Source organism: Podarcis raffonei, chromosome 5, assembly GCF_027172205.1.
Source record: "Podarcis raffonei isolate rPodRaf1 chromosome 5, rPodRaf1.pri, whole genome shotgun sequence".
Lineage (NCBI taxonomy): Eukaryota > Metazoa > Chordata > Lepidosauria > Squamata > Lacertidae > Podarcis > Podarcis raffonei.
This window is the reverse complement of record NC_070606.1, coordinates 38,032,170-38,051,152: the sequence shown is the minus strand read 5'-3', so window position 1 is coordinate 38,051,152 and position 18,983 is coordinate 38,032,170. Positions and strand designations below refer to the sequence as shown.

Genomic DNA, 18,983 nt, shown 5'->3' with positions numbered 1-18,983 from the left:
CAGAGATCAAAGCCAAGCCCAATCAGTTCTGCCAAGGCAAGAGTTTCAGGCGGCGATGCACGTCAGTTGCAAAATAAATATGAAATACTTTTGAAGCTGTAACAGCAACACCTGAAGCTACTTTGGTAATAAGCAATCCTGACGGTATTTGCTGGCATTCCTGGTGAGAGTTTCAGGGCCACAGCCCACATACAGCCATTCCTTTATCTTGTGAATCGCTCTGAGATCTTCCAATGAAGGGCAGTATATAATAAATGAAATTAAATCTAATAATAATAATAATAATAATAATAATAATAATAATAATAATATCATTAGTGGCACTAGCGAGCAGGCCTTTGGGACACAATGTAGTTGCAATGCAAACCCTTTCAAACTCTTTGCTATTGGGGATCTAATTAGATGCAAGGGAAGCCCAACCCATGTGCTAGAATATACAAATTTCGGAGAGAGCATACATTGGTGCTGAGAGGAGAATTAGGGGCAATTTAAAGTGGAGAAGCAGAAGGAACAGGGCTGAGCACTCCCTTCCAAAACCACCTATCCCAGGCTTCCTCAACCTCGGCCCTCCAGATGTTTTTGGCCTACAACTCCCATGATCCCTAGCTAGCAGGACCAGTGGTCAGGGATGATGGAAATTGTAGTCTCAAAACATCTGGAGGACCAAGGCTGAGGAAGCCTGACCTACCCTCACTTGATTTCCTCCTGGGAAGGCTTGCTTCTGGCCTTGGATCCTAGTCGGAAGAAAAGCAGAACTTTTCTGCTAACCATCGCTTCTCTGCATGAAATCGCCTCTGCCCACCCTCCCCCACTCTGTCTCCTTTAGACGGCAACCTGTGTTCCAGAGCACAGTTCTGCTAGTGTCATAATGGGCAGATCCTTTAAATTCAAACCCTTAATTTAACGCAATAAAAAGAAAAGCTCTTCGAACTTCTCTCCCCCCTCACACACCTTTGGGGAGAAAGCCAATTACAGACTTGCCTTAGGAAACTAAAGATAAAAGGGCATGACGTGGAAGAATAGACATTCCAAGATAATGAGACAGAAAGCACCAGCCAAGTCTTAATTCTCTTGTTCCCGTCAAGGTGAAGATGGCTGTTGCAGTTTCAGCTGGGCAGAAAGTAAGCTGTGTCTTATATGCGTAGGCAACAATCTTGTTAGTCAATGGCAGACGGCCTTCTCAGTGGTGGCGGCCACCCTGTGGAATGCCCTCCAATTAGATGTTAAGGAAATAAGCAACTATCTGACTTTCAGAAGACACCTGAAATCAGCCCTGTTTAGGGTAGTTTTTAATGTTTGATCTTTTACAGTGTTTTTAATATTCTGTTGGGAGCCGCTTAGAGTGGCTGGGGTATAAATAAATCATCATCATCATCATCATTATTATGCCCTTGCTTAGGATGTGAAACAATCATTGTGCATGTTCAAATAGTTCTGAGGGGGGGGGGACACAAATACATCAGGCAATGGATAGTACACTCATCCACAGGTGCAGATAGGAAAATGGCAGACCACGCTAAAGAAAAACATTGAAATTTACCAGTGGTGCAGCAGGTTTGTTGCTGTTCCGCAAACAGCTAAAAACGTAGAAGCAACAGCAGTGGAAACCACTCTAGTTGCGTGGCACCTAATGCAAATTGCCCAAAATGTTCCAGGTGGTCAGGTCTCCCTACTATAGACACACATAAGGAACAGTTAGCAAACGTATAACCTCAGCTCCCACTGCAGAGTACGCAACTTCTTTCCCTGGGCACAAACAATAGAATATGCTCACAGCTCCACTGTTTGGAATTCACAGTTGCAACCTGTGACTTTAATTTGGTGGTCAGGTGCCAGGAAAACTCTGCAATCATTTGTGTGTGCGTGCATGAACTGATTTGATAGCGATCAGGGTGATTACGCATCTGGGGAGATTCGAGTCCTAGAAACTTCCCAAACAAAGGGTTGGTAAAAAATAAAGCAAGTCTTCAGTACAAAAGCCTTCATCATAAAAGAGAGTGTCCGCAATCTCCCATTCCTATTCCAGTGGGAAGCCATGGAACATTATCTTCTGCCCTGGTGTCCACAGTCAAGTCGCTCCACTGAGGCTTCCCCACAATGAATTGTCAATTCGTAAAGCACCCTATTATCACCCAACTGGGGTATTTTAGAGGTTTGGGGGTTGATGGCTCCCCTGAAAAGAGCCTTCTTCTCACAAAGCTGTCTTGGCTTTTTTACTGACTGGAGTAGTCTCATCTTCCTCTGTGGCTCGGGTTTTTTTCTTGGTGTACACTACGCCAGAGGCAGTCTTCCGGGCTTCTGAAATCAAAACGGAGGGAGACATTTAGAAAGGATCCCCGAATCACAAGCTGCTGGCTTGCAGAACGGCACCCGGAACGAGGCACGGCTAAGTGCACAAGGCAAGGGCTGCACACCACTGTGCTATAGCGACTTCAACCCAGGAGGCCACACCTGTACAACTAAGGGAGCTGATCCATTGCAGTGGCAACTGCCACCATCACCATCATGGCAGCGTTTTGCTATCAAAAAAGGGCCAGATGGATGCTGAGCAGATGAAATGCGGCACATGAACAGACCCATACAGGTATGTCAGCTATAACCAGGCAAGATAGGCAGCCTTTGCATCATTAATTGGGCAGGTGAACAGGGCAACTCAACTGGCTCTTGCAAGATGCCCTAGAAACTAGGTCAGCACAAAACATTCTGCACACTCCCAAGCTCCGCAGACCTATAAAGTCAAAGCACTTATTTGGAATCATTTCAATGAAGGCAGTGCTGACACATCCCCTGCTCATCCAGAACAGTAGTCTAGGCCAGGAACCTGTGGCCCTCCAGCTGTCATTGGGACTCTAAAACTTCCCAAACGTCACAGATGAGGGGAGCCGTGCTCCAACAACTTCTGAGTGCATTGTGCCAAGCAATCCTAGTCTAGGGAACACGGCGTTTTAAATGCCGAACTGCAACAAAACCAGAAAAGGTGCTCTGTCACCATTTATACCACTCAGGGTGAGGGCCTGGATGGGTGGAGGGTGTGGGGGAAAGATGTTAAGCTACTCAAAAGCCACAGAGTGAGAATCTGTTGGCACAGAGTGCGGCCCACTTTGTGTGATGGACAGAGAAGGAACGGTTGGGCTGCATTAAGTGGGAAAATCGGGTGGAAACTGCTGCTCAAACCACCGGTTGTTTATTCTGTTTCAATCTGCTTGAATGTTTTATTTACTTTTACCTAGGTGTTTGGTTAAATTGGAAATAATTTTGATGCTGTAGTTTTGCTTGTTTACCTTATGGTAGATTGTTAAATTGTTTCTTGGACCTGTTTATACAATTTTGTAATTTATGTATTTTGCTCCCCCCATGACTTTTCCTATGACTTCTGTTCCCTGCTTTGGGACTGAACACATTCATTGACGAGCGGGTAGAAATACTATAAATAAATAAAGCTAGAGTTTTACATTAGCACAGGTATACTATTTCCCCCCTGTGATTTTAATATGTTACAATAAGCCCACATTGCACTTTTTAAATAGACGTTATGAAAACATTGCTTAGATTTAGGTAGGTAGCCGTGTTGGTGTGACGCAGTAGAAATACATATACATACATTGTCCATTAGCACCTTAGAGACCAACTAAGTTTGTTCTTGGTATGAGCTTCGGTGTGCATGCACACTTCTTCAGATTTGTTAACTTTGGACATTCTTGCAAATACGTTCGTTATCCCAGTTACTGTTCCAGCTTACCTCCATGAAGCAGGACTGCTCGGCCATTCGTAGAAACTGCTGCCTTGGCATTGCTTTCAGACAGTCCAAACAGCCACCCTCTTTCCACTTTCGTTAAGGATATTCAAGCACAAAGAGGGCAAAATATGCTTGAGGCATAGCTAAGCACAGCTCCTCTACCAACCTACAAAAGCTACTGTGGCACACAGGACAGAGTATTGAAGTTGTCAAAGTTCAGCATGATCAAATCATTCTCAGCTCCCCAGCTATTGAGAGGACGGAAATCAGAATAACCTGTCTGACAAAACTACTTGTCAAATTAAAGGGGTGGGGAATCTGCAACCCTCCTGATGTTGTCAAGACCACAACTTCCACCACCCGTTGCTATTTGTCTCCAGCTCCCAGCCAGCACAGACAGCAGCATCATTCTAGAGGGCCACAGGTCGGCCACACCAATATTTTAACTTGGGGTGGTTGTGGCACTATATTCCAAACAATGATCTGAACCACTTAGCTGCTTCTCTGGTCACAGGTGTTTAAATACAGATTCATTTTCAAGGTTAGCTAGGCAAGTTGGGATCTTTCTGTTCATTTAGTATTTTTGATGCAACAACCAAATATAAGAACACCATATGACTACAGTAAGCTAGTATACGACCACCGAGCATCAGAAGAATATATATTTGCAGCAATTACAGGATATTGCACACAAAGGCATTGGAAGACTGTTCTATTTATTGGCTGCCCCACAACAAAAAGGAATCTTGAGGCACTGGAGTGGGAATGTTCTAAACTTTCTTAGAATGCCTTATCTTATCTGGCAACCCTTGCCCATTATTCTAGTAATATTATGGGTTGGGCATTCTGTTTTCCACTTTGTTATATCTGTGTGTGGATTGTACAGTAGTACCTCGGTTTACATATGCTTCAGGTTACAGACGCTTCAGGTTACGGACTACGCTAACCTAGAAATAGTACCTTGGGTTAAGAACTTTGCTTCAGGATGAGAACAGAAATCGTGCTCCGGCGGCGTGGCAGCAGCAGGAGGCCCCATTAGCTAAAGTGGTGCTTCAGGTTAAGAACAGTTTCAGGTTAAGAACAGACCTCTGGAACGAATTAAGTACTTAACCTGAGGTACCACTGTATTGTTTTTAAAAAGGGCTTTTAAAAGAGAAAATGTTGAATGTCACTCCCAACCCCAAACTATCAATCTGTCCTTGCTGAATCCTGAAGGTCCACTGTCAGCCAGGACCCATTTGGCTCACTGTGCAAAAAAAACCTGAGGAGATTGTTTCCGCCCTTCCCTCTCTAGTCCTTCTCTTTTTCAGCTCCGTGCTCCCTCTACACCACCCTTCGCAGACACCCTCCTTTTCAAATCACTGCTTTGTCTTCCTCCTCCATTTCCTTCAGCTACTTTCTCACCCTCCTAGCACTGCTTCAGCCTCACACCTTGTCTTCTGCCATCGCTACACAGCCCGTCCTTGTCTCTGGGCTCTCTTGCGTTATTTCCTCTACAAACAAACTGACCTTTCACTCCTCTTGCAAAAAGCAGGATCATTTATGAGCATTCTGCTGCTGACAGTTTTATCCTTTCAAGGAGAGGCTAACGGCTGTATCTCAGGCAGCGAAGTTCTGAAGGTCCTAACAAACACACTTGAAAAGGATACAGGTTCGCCACATCGTACGGACCTCGTAGTTGTAGAGGCTGCAACGGAAGAGAAAGCCATTATGGATGCTAGGTGACAAATACACAATTGTATACGCTAGGGCAGTGTTCTTCACCCTTGGGCCCCCAAATAACGCTGGACTCCCAACCCCATTGGTCTGAGTCTGCCTGGTCAATGACCAGGGATTAGCCGTGCCTAGGAGTTGCTAGAAAAAACCCCAAAGAAATACCGAATTTTAGGTAAAGGCTATGTGACTTTCCCCAAACGAAATGGAGTGTGTGGGAAGACATGTGTGTGCAAATGCTGCTTGGTTAGCAAAAGATAAATACAAAGGGATGATCATTCAAAAGGAACCCAGGAAGCCACCAGAGTCAGATCCTTGGCGCATTTAGCTCAGTATTGTTTTCAATGACTTGGAAGCAGCTCTCCAGGATTTTAGAAAGGAAGCAACCCCAGTTCTAATGGAAGATGCCATGGATCGAACTCGGGATTTTCTGTAGGCAACCCAAGTCCTCCAATGAAGCACGAATGTGAAGCACCCATTAGGCATTGCAGGATTACACACACACTCACTCACTCACTTACCTTTTCTGCTGCACTGGATAAAATTATATTCTAGGGAATAAGGCAACACAAAAAACTAATTAGTGGAAGTTTCTGAACGCATTCTCTTTCTTCTTCGAAAGGCTTCCCCCAATGCAGAACCACCATGTGGACACAAAATGGCACATTATATATTCACACACCCTCTGAGCAGCCTTGTGCACTGCAGAGCACAATTCACTGTGCAGATCTTACTGGGAAGCAAGCATGCCATATGCACCTTCCTCACAAACTAATGAAGAACACCGGGGGGTGGGGTGGGGGACGAGTCCTGTGGGCACAGGGGAAAGGGCAAGACAAGGAAATGATTCAATAATGGTGATTAATCAAACCAAGACACTGCTATAGTGCACTTGAATCAAGATTCTATTAAGGTGCTTGGACTGAGCGGTTACAAGTCAATGTGCTGCAGAGATTTGAGAGGTGAAGTAGGAGCTAATAGGCCACGGTTCAAAGCCCTCCTTAGTCATGAAGTTCACTGGGTGACTTTGGGGCTGTGACTTTTGCTTAGCCTAACCTACCTTGCAGGGTTGTCATAAGCATAAAATAGTGCGTGTATGTACATGCCTATGTGTTGGGGTGGGTGGGGCAGAACCCATATACAGCCGTACCTGTTCCGGAAGTTGAACAGAATCTGTTCCGGAAGTCCATTCGACTTCAGAAACCAAATCGCGGCTTCTGATTGGTTCCAGGAAACTCCTGCAGCCAATCGGAAGCCCCATCGGACGTTCAGCTTCCAAAAGAATGTTTGAAAACCGGAACACTAACTTCTGGTTTTCAATCATGGGGGAGCTGGAACGCTCAACTCCCAAGGCGTTTGGGAGCCGAGGTATGACTTTATGCTGCTTCAGCTCCGGAAGGGAACAGTGGGCTATAAATAATACAAAACATGGCATGGACTTTGGAGAATATATTCTCAGAAAAAACTGGAATGGGTTACATTATTTCATGCAAACCTGACTCATCCTAATTCAAAACCACAAGATCCACAACCGGCAAGAACAAAATGATGAACAAGACAAGCACCCATTCTGCTTTTGCTTGTCTTGGGCAGGGGGGTGGTAGTCTGGGGCCCATCAGCTGGGGATGAAATGGGCCCCCACCCACACAAGACAGAACTTCGCTTGACCCCACAGGCATGCAGACAAATATTGGTCTGCCAATTAAAAGTAAGAAGCACAGAACCCATTCTCTGTGGCTTTCAGGACCTATGCAATATTTAGCATCTTAGCTGAAGCAGAAGAAAGGGGGAGGGGTTGGTCTACTTGAGAAGGGGTGGGGAACACTGTGTCTCCCAGATATTGCTGAACTACCATCCCCATCATCCTTGGTTACCGGCCATGTTTGCAGGGGCTGATGGGAGTTGTAGTTCAGCAGCATCTGAAGGGCCTAAGGTCCCCTACTCAAATCTTATAATCTCCCGAAGTTGTGGATTACTCTTAGGATGTCAGCAGGCTATGTATGCACCATGCGGTTAAAACAACAACAACCACCCCAAACACTTTCCTGTATTAAATAGGTAGGAAAGAAAGCGATGGATGACCTCTTTTCTTTCTCTTACTCTCCACAACCTCCCCCACACCAAAAAATAGCCATGAAGTGCTGAGGTTCTGTTCTGACAGAGATGGAAGGTTTCACAGAGGCTAATAAAAAGCACCCTCTTCCTGAAACCTTCCCCACCAGAGCCCCAAACATATTTCAAGGCTCCTGTTTTAGGATGGCCCAAATTCTGCTGAGAAGACACTCTTGTTAAGGGGCAGTGACCCAGACATTTCCCCTCTCCCCTTCCTTCAACAGGCAATCTGATGTTAATAGTCTGCCCTCCTTCAGGAGTTCCACAGCTTTCCCGAGAAAGTTTGCAAAGTCAGAAACATATCAGTCACACCAAGCTCTCAAACAAGGATCATTTGCTGCGGCGATCGAAGACCAACAGAAGGAAAAGGGGAACAGTTCAAGCTGCCTATTCTTAATTCAAAACAACATGGGGGGGAAAAGTTCTGACAAAAAAGAAGTGGGGCAAACCTGCTCCTTTTGAGCCTCACCTTCCCTCGGCAGATCTGCATCAGGCTGAGCGCATTTGAAACTGTGTATCTCCTCATTGTGGAGTCTTTGATGGCAGGCACATAAATAAGTTCAAAGTAGATGCCTCGATCTATTGCCTTCACATGAAAGAAAAGCAAACAGAAGCTGAAGGGAGTGTGACACAGTCAACGTCTCACAGCTATTGTATATTATTGATGTGTTTTCCCCGCTTTCTCATCTCCTCCAAAAAGCAGAGGCACCCAGTGGGACGAAGTTAATGGCTCTCTAGAAAAGCAAAAGTCCCTCCTCCTCCTCTGATACACATAACATAAAAAGGACACAGTATTCCATGCTCACGTACTTAGGATTTCCAAACTGTAAAGTGTTTGGCAATTCCACACCTCTGCAAATCTGGTATTGCTTCTTCTGTTTTTTTTTCCCAACAGGAGAATTTGGATTTTGGCAGGGTGTATAAAAGTCCAAGCAGTGCCACAAAACCTCATGCCCACCTTGTTAATTAATTAATGCTATTTATATACTGCTTAATTACTGCAGAATTCTATCCATTATATTTTACCTGTCCAATCAGAATGAATTTCAGGAACCAAAAAAGTCTTATTGAAAAATACAAACTTTGAGCTGCTTGGCCCCCAAATGTGCAACCAGGCATTTGGTTTTGGCAGCTGTAACCCTGATTTAAGAATCCATTGGGTGCCTGGGCTTATATATCTGTGTTCCTAACATGACACCTGACCTGCTTCTCCACAGAGGACAAAACTGTTAATGGACAAGCAGAAAAACACAAGGAGAAAGAAGAGGAATGTCAGGACTGCGCACGACATTTGCAGGCAACCTTACCACATTCACAGAGGGTCTCTTGATGTAGAACGGCAGCTTTTCTGTTACGTTGATGCACACAATATCTACGTCTAAGGTTGTGCAGGCCACCTGTATTGCAAATTTGAAAGCAGAGGTTTACTTTTTTTAAAAAAAGGCATACTTGCATAGTTTCCCTACAAGTTCTAGTATTGTGCCCTGCAGCCGAATAGCTGACAGGAAAGCAATTGTTGCCCAAGTGTCAAGGAAAGAGTTAGCACTCAAGGACTCTACTCCAGACCAGGGATGGGGAAAACTGTGGCCTTCTAGGCATGGCTGAATGGTAGCTCCGATCAGTCTTAGCCAACATTGTCAGCTCCCATCTTCATAGGATGGAAATAAGTGGTTTTACTGGATTGCTTCTATTCCGTATGTTGATTATTCTTAGTTGAAAATTTAAGGGTTTCGTTGAAGTGAGAACTGAGTAGATTGGGTGGGCGTACAGAGAGCCTGATGGTTTAATCAAGTGTACGTGGGGGCTGTTGTGTTTACGTTACAGTTTTGTGTACTGTGAATGTGTATGTGATTTTGGAGACGGTATGATTATGTGTTTCTTTTTATAAGATGCACGAGATTTCCAAGATATTATACTATAATTATGCTGCATTTTGATGTTTTCCACAGGATCTGCTTTTGTAGCTCTTAAGTTGTCTTTACAAATGTACATTGTCTAAAAACATTTATTGTTGTTTAATAACGTTACTTAAAATGTGGAACTGCTGTGAGGTACAGAATGCAGAATCCGAACTGCATTTCTTATATTGGCACCATTTTCTTGAGATATACAAGCTGCTTAGAGATTTCTGTTGACGTGCGAAGCGGTATATAAACTAAACGAAGCCCAACAGCACCTTAGAGACCACAGGTTCTTCATCCATGCGATGGACCTAGTATATTCTTCCAGCATTGCATGTTGAGGTCAGGGCGGAAAGGGGTTAATCAGAGCAGCATTCAAAGAGCAGAGATCTCATACGCTTAATGATGGTATGTAAAACCCTGGAGCAAACTGTCAGTACCTCTAACTGCTGAGAGGAAGGAATATTTCTGAGCCAAAAGATGAGGGAGGTTCTCTTTGAACACCTCACTGAGCTGCAGCCCTTAAGAATATCCATTTACTACCCCTCATCACACATTCCTCACGAGTCCCAAAACTTTGGGGAGGTAGTCTGAGACGAAGGAATGCAAAGGAGGAATCCAACTAAAAAAGGTTATGTTCCAGAGAATTTGGAAAGCACATACACTCCAGTCATATACCATATTTTTTGCTCTACAGGACGCACTTTTTCCCCTCCAAAAATTAAGGGGAAATGTGTGTGCGTCCTATGGAGCGAATGCAGGCTCCTTGGCTTCAGCGATAGCAGCGTGAAGCCTCCGAAGCGCAGAGGGAGCGCTCCCTCCGCGCTCCGGAGGCTTCGCGTTGCTTTCACTTAAGCCTGGAGAGTGAGAGGGATCGGTGTGCACCGATCCCTCTCACTCTCCAGGCTTCAGGGATAGCCGCCTGAAGCCTTTGGAGTGTAGCAGGACCTCGTGCTGCGCTCCGAAGGCTTCGGGTTCTTTTTGCTGAAGCCGGGAGAGCAAGACAAGCAGAGAGGGAGAGCTGCGCAGCACCCCTTCAGCGAAGCGGGAGGAGAAATGGAAGGGGCTCCGTTTTTCCTGCCGCTTCGCTGAAGCAGCGCTGAGCAGAGAGGGGGAGATTTTTTTTTTCTTGTTCTCCCCCTCTAAAACAAGGTGCAGCCTATGGTCGGGTGCATCCTATAGAGCGAAAAATATGGTAATATCAAAACCTAGTATATCTATGGGCTTTCCCCTCTTGAGCATCACATACCGTGATCCTTACAATAACCCTGTAAGGCAGGACAGCATTGCAGAAGAGAGGCTAGGATAGAGGATGTAGTTTGCCCAAGGACCCTCAGGGAGTGTCTAGGGCAGTGTTAAAGTTCAACAGCCAGCAATTTCCTTGCCACGAGAAAGAAAACTCAGCTGATTCCATTCTTGAAACCGTGGCAACATAATTATTCACACCATCAAAAGGAATCTTAAACAGGATCTGCATCAGCCAAGGACACAAAACCCACAAGAAAGGGAGTTCTTCAAACTGCAGCAGCAACAACAAATCTGGCATTCGTCCTGAACGATGACGTTAGAAAAGAAACTTAACCACTGGCTTTTTGTACAAACTCTCGATTTTTCCATGACTTGTAGGGATTTAAAATACTAGGTATGCAGAGAAAAGAAAAGCTTGGGGTAGGGGTGAGGGCAAGGTGGGAAAAATACTGAAATGTGGCCTATTATTCTGGAAAAATTATTTCCTTCCTTTAACAAGAGGCAACACCGCCATCTGCTGGATACAGGACTGCTCTCCATGCCATATCTACCACTTGAAAATCCAACTGGTTCCTGTCCCAGTGTGCAACTGTTGTACGTTTACAGTTTAAAAAACCCATATTGTTGCTAGATAAATAGCAGTGTTTTTTATCTTGCCTTGGCCTTCACCCAAGAAGCAGCGTTCAATGAAATCTCTCCACACATCACAAAGAAACAGAAATCTCCATTAGATCCCTGCTTGTCAATCACTACAAGAAGCAGTAGTAGCATGCATGTAACCCTGCGGGATGCATTCCCTTTGTGGGTATAAACCTTCTTGCGGTGGGAAAGACAAAAGGTTAGGACAATGGACATGACTCCAACCTCTGTAGAAGAGGCTACATCAGAGATTCTCATGCAGGAGAGCAAACAAGAGTCACTCTCACAGTTCAAGGCCCTTGAGGAGGCAGAGAAGTGAAGGGGGTAGCCTAGAGAGAAGGCTGGTGGCCTGGGGAGAGTCTCAGCAGCTGGATACGAGGTCTGAAGGGCCAAATGTGGCCTGTAGGCCCAAGACTTCCCAGCCCGATATAGCACTCTGAACACTTCAAAGCCCCTCACAAATGTGTTTGGACAACAGTATCTTGGCTTACTAAGCCAATATGAAGGAAGCACATGTCCGGCTACAGTTTTTTGTTATGTCCAGTCCAGGAAGTCTTCCTCATCAGATGCAGCTTGAGTTGTGGCCACTAAGGAAAAATGTCCCTTTGGGTCATCTGACATCACTGTGATGTCAGATGACTGACAGGCGAGCAGCTTTTGGAAGGCCCGTCTTAGCGAAAACACAGAGCGAGTCAATAATCTGCAAGTGCCTTGGGGAGAGTCACTCTTGGGCATGGGTAGGCAAACTAAGGCCCGGGGGCCGGATCCGACCCAATCGCCTTCTAAATCTGGCCCGTGGATGGTCCGGGAATCAGTGTGTTTTTACATGAGTAGAATGTGTGCTTTTATTTAAAATGTATCTCTGGGTTATTTGTGGGGCATAGAAATTCATTCATTTCCCCCCCCCCAAAAAAATATATAGTCTGGCCCTCCCCGCAAGGTCTGAGGGACAGTGGACTGACCCCCGGCTGGAAAAGTTTGCTGACCCCTGCTCTTGGGCATCAATCACTGAGCTGCCCACTGGCAGACCTGTGATCCACAGCAGCAACACCACATGAAGAAATAAAGAGTAGGATCAGGCATTAGCAGTGCCATTAGCAGCTTCTGAGTTTTGCAACTTCTTCACAATTCAAATGCTCGGGGTGGGGGGAAGGAATTTTCAAAACTTACATGAAAGAGTTTTCCACTCTTAGGAAACACAGCAAAGATGTCATAAAATTTTATGTTGGTAGATGTCGATCTCTAGGGCAGAAAAAAGAAAAAGTGTAACATTAAAAAAGAACATTTTTCAGACTAGCCATTTAAGCTGGTGCTTTAAGCCTGGCCATAGCCCATCTCAGCCAATGCCCCAACAAAAAGCAGGAAGAAGCCGCTTGTAGCCAACGTGTCTCCTCCAGCACTTTAAATCCAAGGCACTTTCTAAAGGGGGGGGGGGAGAAATGCCCTGTTGACAAATGGAGCATTTTTCCTCTCTCCTGAGAAAGCAATCTGCATTCAAAGCGGTGGGGGAAGAGTTTAGAATACAAACTGCTTTCTCTCCATAGGAGAAAATGCTGTTTTCAAGCATGTTGGCTCCCAGAGAAGAGCTCACTGCTAAGACTACAAACCTTGGCTATAGATCTTGGTTGAGGAAGAGACACTTTAACCACGATACCTGGTTCAGATGATACACTAAGCCAAACCTTGACTTGCGCTGTACTAACAGAACTGGAGGCAAGCAAAGCAGGATGAACGCCTCTGTGAGTGGGCATATTTGCACAGTCCTGGTAAATTGGTTTACCAAGCAAGCGAGGCCAGTTTTTCCACTGCTCATGAAGGAAGCCAGATTGTTGGTTGATCCATCCAACATTGGCTAGATGCAGGCCTTTTTTCATCTGGCCTGGGAGGGAGATGCCATGACCAGCTCCAGTTACAAAAAGCTGAAGCTCCTTCTTCAGCACAAGGTTGACTTGTAGACAACCATTTTCCTGAGAGAAGTTAGTGTCTTCAAATGGGCAAACAAAGAAGTTTTTATTGCTGTTTCCCCCCCAGATTGCCAGTGTGACATTTCTTCCATAAATAACTAAAAGATGTGCTGGCAGGCAAATTATATAAAATTATATTGTGAACTAGTAACTTTGGTTGACATTTATGAAGGTGGTGGTGATGTTCCATGCCTTGCCAACCATTCTTAAGTTTCTGACAATTCTGGAGCATTTATTACTCAAGAACTATGGATCTTCTTCACTGTCTGCAAATTTGACTAGACTTTTAAAAAACTACAAATTTAGACATTGGGGGCCATTCAAATTTCTCGTGGAAGAGAGTTCCAGAGGTCAGCAAAGTTGTAAAGTAAAGGTAAAGGGACCCCTGACCATTAGGTCCAGTCATGGCTGACTCTGGGGTTGCAGCGCTCATCTTGTTTTATTGGCCGAGGGAGCCGGCGTACAGCTTCCGGGTCATGTGGCCAGTATGACTAAACCACTTCTGGTGAACCAGAGCAGTGCACGGAAACACCGTTTACCTTCCCGCCGGACCGGTACCTGTTTATCTACTTGCACTTTGATGTGCTTTTGAACTGCTAGGTTGGCAGGAGCAGGGACCGAGCAACGGGAGCTCACCCCATTGCGGGGATTTGAACTGCCGACCTTCTGATCGACAAGTCCTAGGCTCTGTAATTTAACCCACAGTGCCACCCACGTCCCCTACAGCAAAGTTGTAGTCTATCACTCTAAAGCACAACAGATTCTAAGCCACTCTTCTACTTCTTCTTCTTTCTGTGAAATAGAAAAGGTTGTGAACTGCATCATAAGCTTACTAGAATATTGCAGTGCGATGGATCAGAAACAACAAGCGTTAGCCTCGATAAAATCTTAATTGGCTTGGATTTCCCCTGCAAAGAAGAAGAGAAGCAGCCGTGAGGAAAAGGAGTGAAACAGAAACCTTGGCAACATGCCTCCTACTCATCATTAATACAAAAATGAAGAATGATGCTGTGTTCAGAATTGGTGCCCACACAAATCTTGTATCTTTGCCCTTTCTTTAATTTGTCAGGAGAGTTGGCAACCAAGGTCTATTTTTAGTCAGACAAAAGGGCTATAACTGTGCTGTTCATAGTCAAGTAATAAGCCCTTACACAGAGGACTCAAGGACTCTGCTCCTGGTGGAGAAGACTGTTACTTTTCACTAAAGACGCTTATAACTCCTGCAGTTAAGCAGCTCCTTGCTTACAAGCCCATTTCTAACAACTTCACTCAGAATTACCCTTAAATTGCAATCCATCAATGGAAAGTGAGACAGTTGACCATTTCTGCTAATTACCCCCCTGCTTCCTTGTTGCAATGTACTCTACGTGGGGCTACCTTTGAAGGTGACCCAGAAACCACAACTAACCCAGAATGCGGCAGCTAGATTGGTGACTGGGAGCGGCCGCAGAGTCCACGTAACACCGGTCTTGACACTGAGGTCCAGCGCCGAGGGCCTTCTGGCGGTTCCCTCACTGCGAGAAGTCAATTACAGGGAACCAGGCAGAGGGCCTTTTTGGTAGTGGCGCCCACCCTGTGGAACGCCCTCCCACCAGATGTAGCTCTGTCTCCCAGCACCTCTCAGCACCCTTAAGAAACTACAGTTCCCAGGATTGTTTGCATAGTCAGTACTAAAATGTACAGCTGCTACTATTACTATTTCCACGTTTTAAGTAATAGCAACAATAAATCTCAAAGGAAGTACGTAAGTCAAATAAGGAACATAGGAAATGTTTTGATGCAAATGACTCTCCTTTTCCAGAAAAATTCCCCACAGAAAAAAGTTATCCAGAAATTTTCCAGAAAACCCACATCACTGCCTTCATTAGATACTCTAAACATGTCCTTGAGAACAAATTATAGCTAGTAAAACACATCTAGACATACCTGTACGAGAGGCAGGGCTGTAAACAATTCTTTGGGAGATAATGGCTTGACAATTTCCTAGAAACAAACAACACACAAACATGCTTAGTTGTTTTAAATGAAGCATGTAAGCAAAAGCTAGGAAGCTATTTTTTTAAAAAACACAATGATGTAAAGTAGCAACCAAACTAAGATGAATGGGATCTTTTATACACTGTGCTTGCTGGACTGGAGAAGTATTGGGAGGGCCAAATTCCAGAGCTCCTGACAAACATATGTTGCAAAAGGCTTTGTTGTGAAGACTTACATTTAAAGTGCATTCCTATACATTGTCTATTCACTTCTGAGTCCAAATGGGTTTAATAGCATTTGATCCCAGTAAGAGCATATGGGATTGCAGCTTCAAGTCAGCTTTTTTGCTTCTAACTAGGAAACTCTAACAGCATGTATTAGAACAGCAGATTTTCAACATGTAAGAAAATCAGGGCTTATACAGACACATTTATGATCAGACCCACTGAAGCACTCAGACTGGCTGGGGTAGCTCAGTCAGTTGAGCCCTATGTTGGGCAAAAAAGAAATCCGGCACTAAATGACCTCGTGGTCCCTTCCAACTCTACAATTCCTTTTTTTTAACTATACACATCCCACTGGTTGGGCATAATCCTCCCAAAGTTAATGAGTGTGAAATCCATGCTCATGTGAAAGATGACGAGAGTGAAATGCACTAATGGCTCAAATGTGCTGATCATGCTCATTTATGTTTTCTGGTGCACGTTCAACTTCAGCCAAGATGGAATTTCAGAGTTTTCTTAAAGACTTAGCACCAGCCTCCTCATATGCGAAGCACACTTTTATCTCCCGCCCAATCTGAAGCACAGCTAGAAATCGGGAGTGTTTATGTTTGACTGTCACTGCCATGGACACTTAATGACCAGTGGCTTAGAGCAGCCTTTTTTTGTGTGGCAGCCCCAACCGAGTTCAGTGGGGCTTACCTCCAAGTAAGCACGCCCATCAACCAGAAAAACGATTCCATGAACCAAAGTGGGAGGGTGGAGAATTTATTGAAACTCTTCAAACTAGTGAGCCTATTTCCCGATGTGTCAGTTGAATTACCATTAAACTGGGTGTCCTACTACAACCACAATACCTTTTTTACACGGGGGGTGGTAAGACTTCCTCCATTTGGGAAGAGGTAAAAGGGTAAAGGACCCCTGAATAGTTAAGTCCAGTCAAAGGAGACTATGGGGTTGCAGCACTCATCTCGCTTTCAGGCCGAGGGAGCTGGTGTTTGTCCACAGACAGCTTTCCGGGTTATGCGGCCAGCATGACTAAACCGCTTCTGGTGCACGGAGGACCGTGACAAGTGCCAGAGCACACGGAAACGCCGTTTATCTTCCCGCTCCAGTGGTACCTATTTATCTACTTGCACTGGCATGCTTTTGAACTGCTAGGTTGGCAGGAGCTGGGTCAGAGCAACGGGAGCTCACTCTGTCACGGGGATTTGAACCGCCAACCTTCCGATCAGCAAGCCCAAGAGGCTCAGTGGTTTAGACCACAGCGCCACCCGTGTCCTGCATTTGGGTAGAGCTGCAAAATGAGCATGTGAAAAAGACCCCTAACACACACACCCCTGTGAGCATGGGCCTCTGGAGTGAATTCAGTGCCCTTGTTCCTCTTCTGCATGTTCAGTATATATACAAGAGGGAAGAAAGGACACCTGTATAGTATGTAATTAGCAGCATGATCGCTGCTAGCATAAACCCTCCCAGTACTTCTTTTGCAGTCATCTCTCAATTCAGCAAAGTTTCTATAACGGTCTGTTTTGCCGCACCTGCACAAGCCCCTATAGTGTTTTAAAATAAAAAGTCCTACCTTCTTCTTTTCATCATAGTCAACGACGTAATTAATTGCAACAGTTGAATAGCCAACTAAAAAGCAAAGCACAGGCAATTTTTAATAATAATAATAATAATAATAATAATAATAATAATAATTAAAACAACAACAACAATGGATAGAATTTAGTCGTCATGTTCAGAGATGAACTCAGAGGAACAATAGCAATTGCTATTCAGGATTGTGTGAGTTTGCTTGCTTGCTTTCCTCTCACCTCTCCATCCTTTCCTTTTTGTGTCATGTCCTTTTCAGAGTCTAAATCCAAGACCAGGGAATATGTTACGCAGTTAGTTTTATTTGTTTACAAGAAAGTCTGATACTTTTTTTGGCTGGAAACCAGGGTATAAATACTTCTAATGAATAAACAGAATTCCTCACCTTTGATACAACAAAAACAAGCGTAGCTTTGTTGCATGTCAGGATCTGCCAGTAACCCAGTAAAAGAAGCCCAAAAAACATTATCTCCTCTAACTACCAGCTCCATATTTCAGCTTAGGTCTGGGAGGGAGAAGGGAGCAGTTTCTTAAAACACATCCTGCAGACAAAAAGCTCCCCGGCTGTAGTGGTTTTATTTCTACCCTTCTATCCTTGTCTAGGAAACCTTCTTACGAAAAAAACACACACATGCTTGCACTGATTTTGAGGAGCTAACACCAGGTCTATTTCAGTGTGCCAGAAGTTCTCAGGTACCATCAAAGTAAGCCTTCCTTCGGCTTCTTAAAAAGAAAATCGGCGTTAGGGACTGTGCTCCTCCTCCTCTGAGCGCATGTGCGGAGCCTTCCCCAATCCGACCATTTAGGGACGACCCTGAAATCCTGGGCAAACCGAGGCAAGTCCTGCCCAACAACGTGTCGCCAGAGATCCTTACGAACCATCTCGTCTCGAGGAACAAAATGATCATCCCCGCGCACCCGGGGATCGGAGCCTGTGCGCGCGGGCTGAGAGGGAGCAGAGGCGCGCCTAAGTCCTTGCTCATGGGGAGGACGGAATGAAGATTTGAACTCCAATTAAAAACTCTGTACGTAGCTTTAAAAAAAATAATTATAGTCCCAATTTAAGAGTGGAGCAAAGGCGCGCGCACACACAACCCCAAGCGTTATCCTTTCCAAAAGCGCAGATGGAGCATCGACACAAGGGGCAAGGCAGGCGTCCCGAACCCGCGAGGGGGGCATGCAGAGCCAAGCTGGGGGTGCAGAGCCAGCCATTTCCTCCCGCCCGCCGCCCCTGCTCGCTCTTTGCCCGCTGCCCACTCACGGTGCGCTGCCGCCTCCACCAGCTTCTGCAGCGACGCCTTCTCCGCCAAGTGGGGAATATTCAGGTCCACAAACTCAGCCATGTTGAAGCCACGTGGTGGGGAAGCGCCGCTTCTAATGCCCTGGCGCCCCGCTGCATGCTGGGAGTTGTAGTCTTTCCGCCCCCTTTCTTTCTCCTCCGCCCTCGCCTCACAGCGGGCGGGGTTGTGGGACGGCCCAAGCTTAAAATCATAGCAGAGTTGGAAGGGGTCCATACCCGCCAACATTTCTTTGATGAAAATAGGGACGCCCCATTACTATTTATACCCCACACATTTTACTGGGTTGCTCCAGCTTCTCTGGACAGCTTCCAACATACGTAAAAGCATCATAAAATATTAAACATTTAAAAAAACAACACACCATTACCTATATAGTACAGGATTGCCTTCAGACGGCTTGGGGGTAGGGTAACTCCATACCCTCCAACATTTCTCCAATGAAAATAGGGACATCCTAAGGAAAAGTGGGACATTCCAGGATCAAATCAGAAACCGGGATGGCTTCTCTAAATCAAAGACATCTCTGGAAACTAGGGAAACTAGGAGGGTCTGGGGGTTGCAAGGGCCGCCCA

The 18,983-nt window shown here is 45.3% G+C and overlaps 1 protein-coding gene across 1 annotated transcript; it reads right to left on the bottom strand.

Annotated features, from left to right (window-relative positions):
• Positions 1-2,134: 2,134 nt before the first annotated feature.
• RPP30 (ribonuclease P/MRP subunit p30) lies at positions 2,135-18,498 on the bottom strand. The gene is made up of 11 exons (XM_053388681.1): positions 18,372-18,498; positions 17,094-17,149; positions 15,240-15,296; positions 14,147-14,221; positions 12,520-12,591; positions 8,869-8,958; positions 8,031-8,147; positions 5,971-6,000; positions 5,386-5,423; positions 3,740-3,819; positions 2,135-2,298 (listed from the first exon to the last, which is right to left on the bottom strand). The coding sequence occupies exons 1-11, from the start codon at positions 18,451-18,453 to the stop codon at positions 2,192-2,194; spliced, it is 804 nt and encodes a 267-aa protein (XP_053244656.1). The 5' UTR covers positions 18,454-18,498; the 3' UTR covers positions 2,135-2,191.
• Between the last annotated feature and the right edge of the window lie 485 nt (positions 18,499-18,983).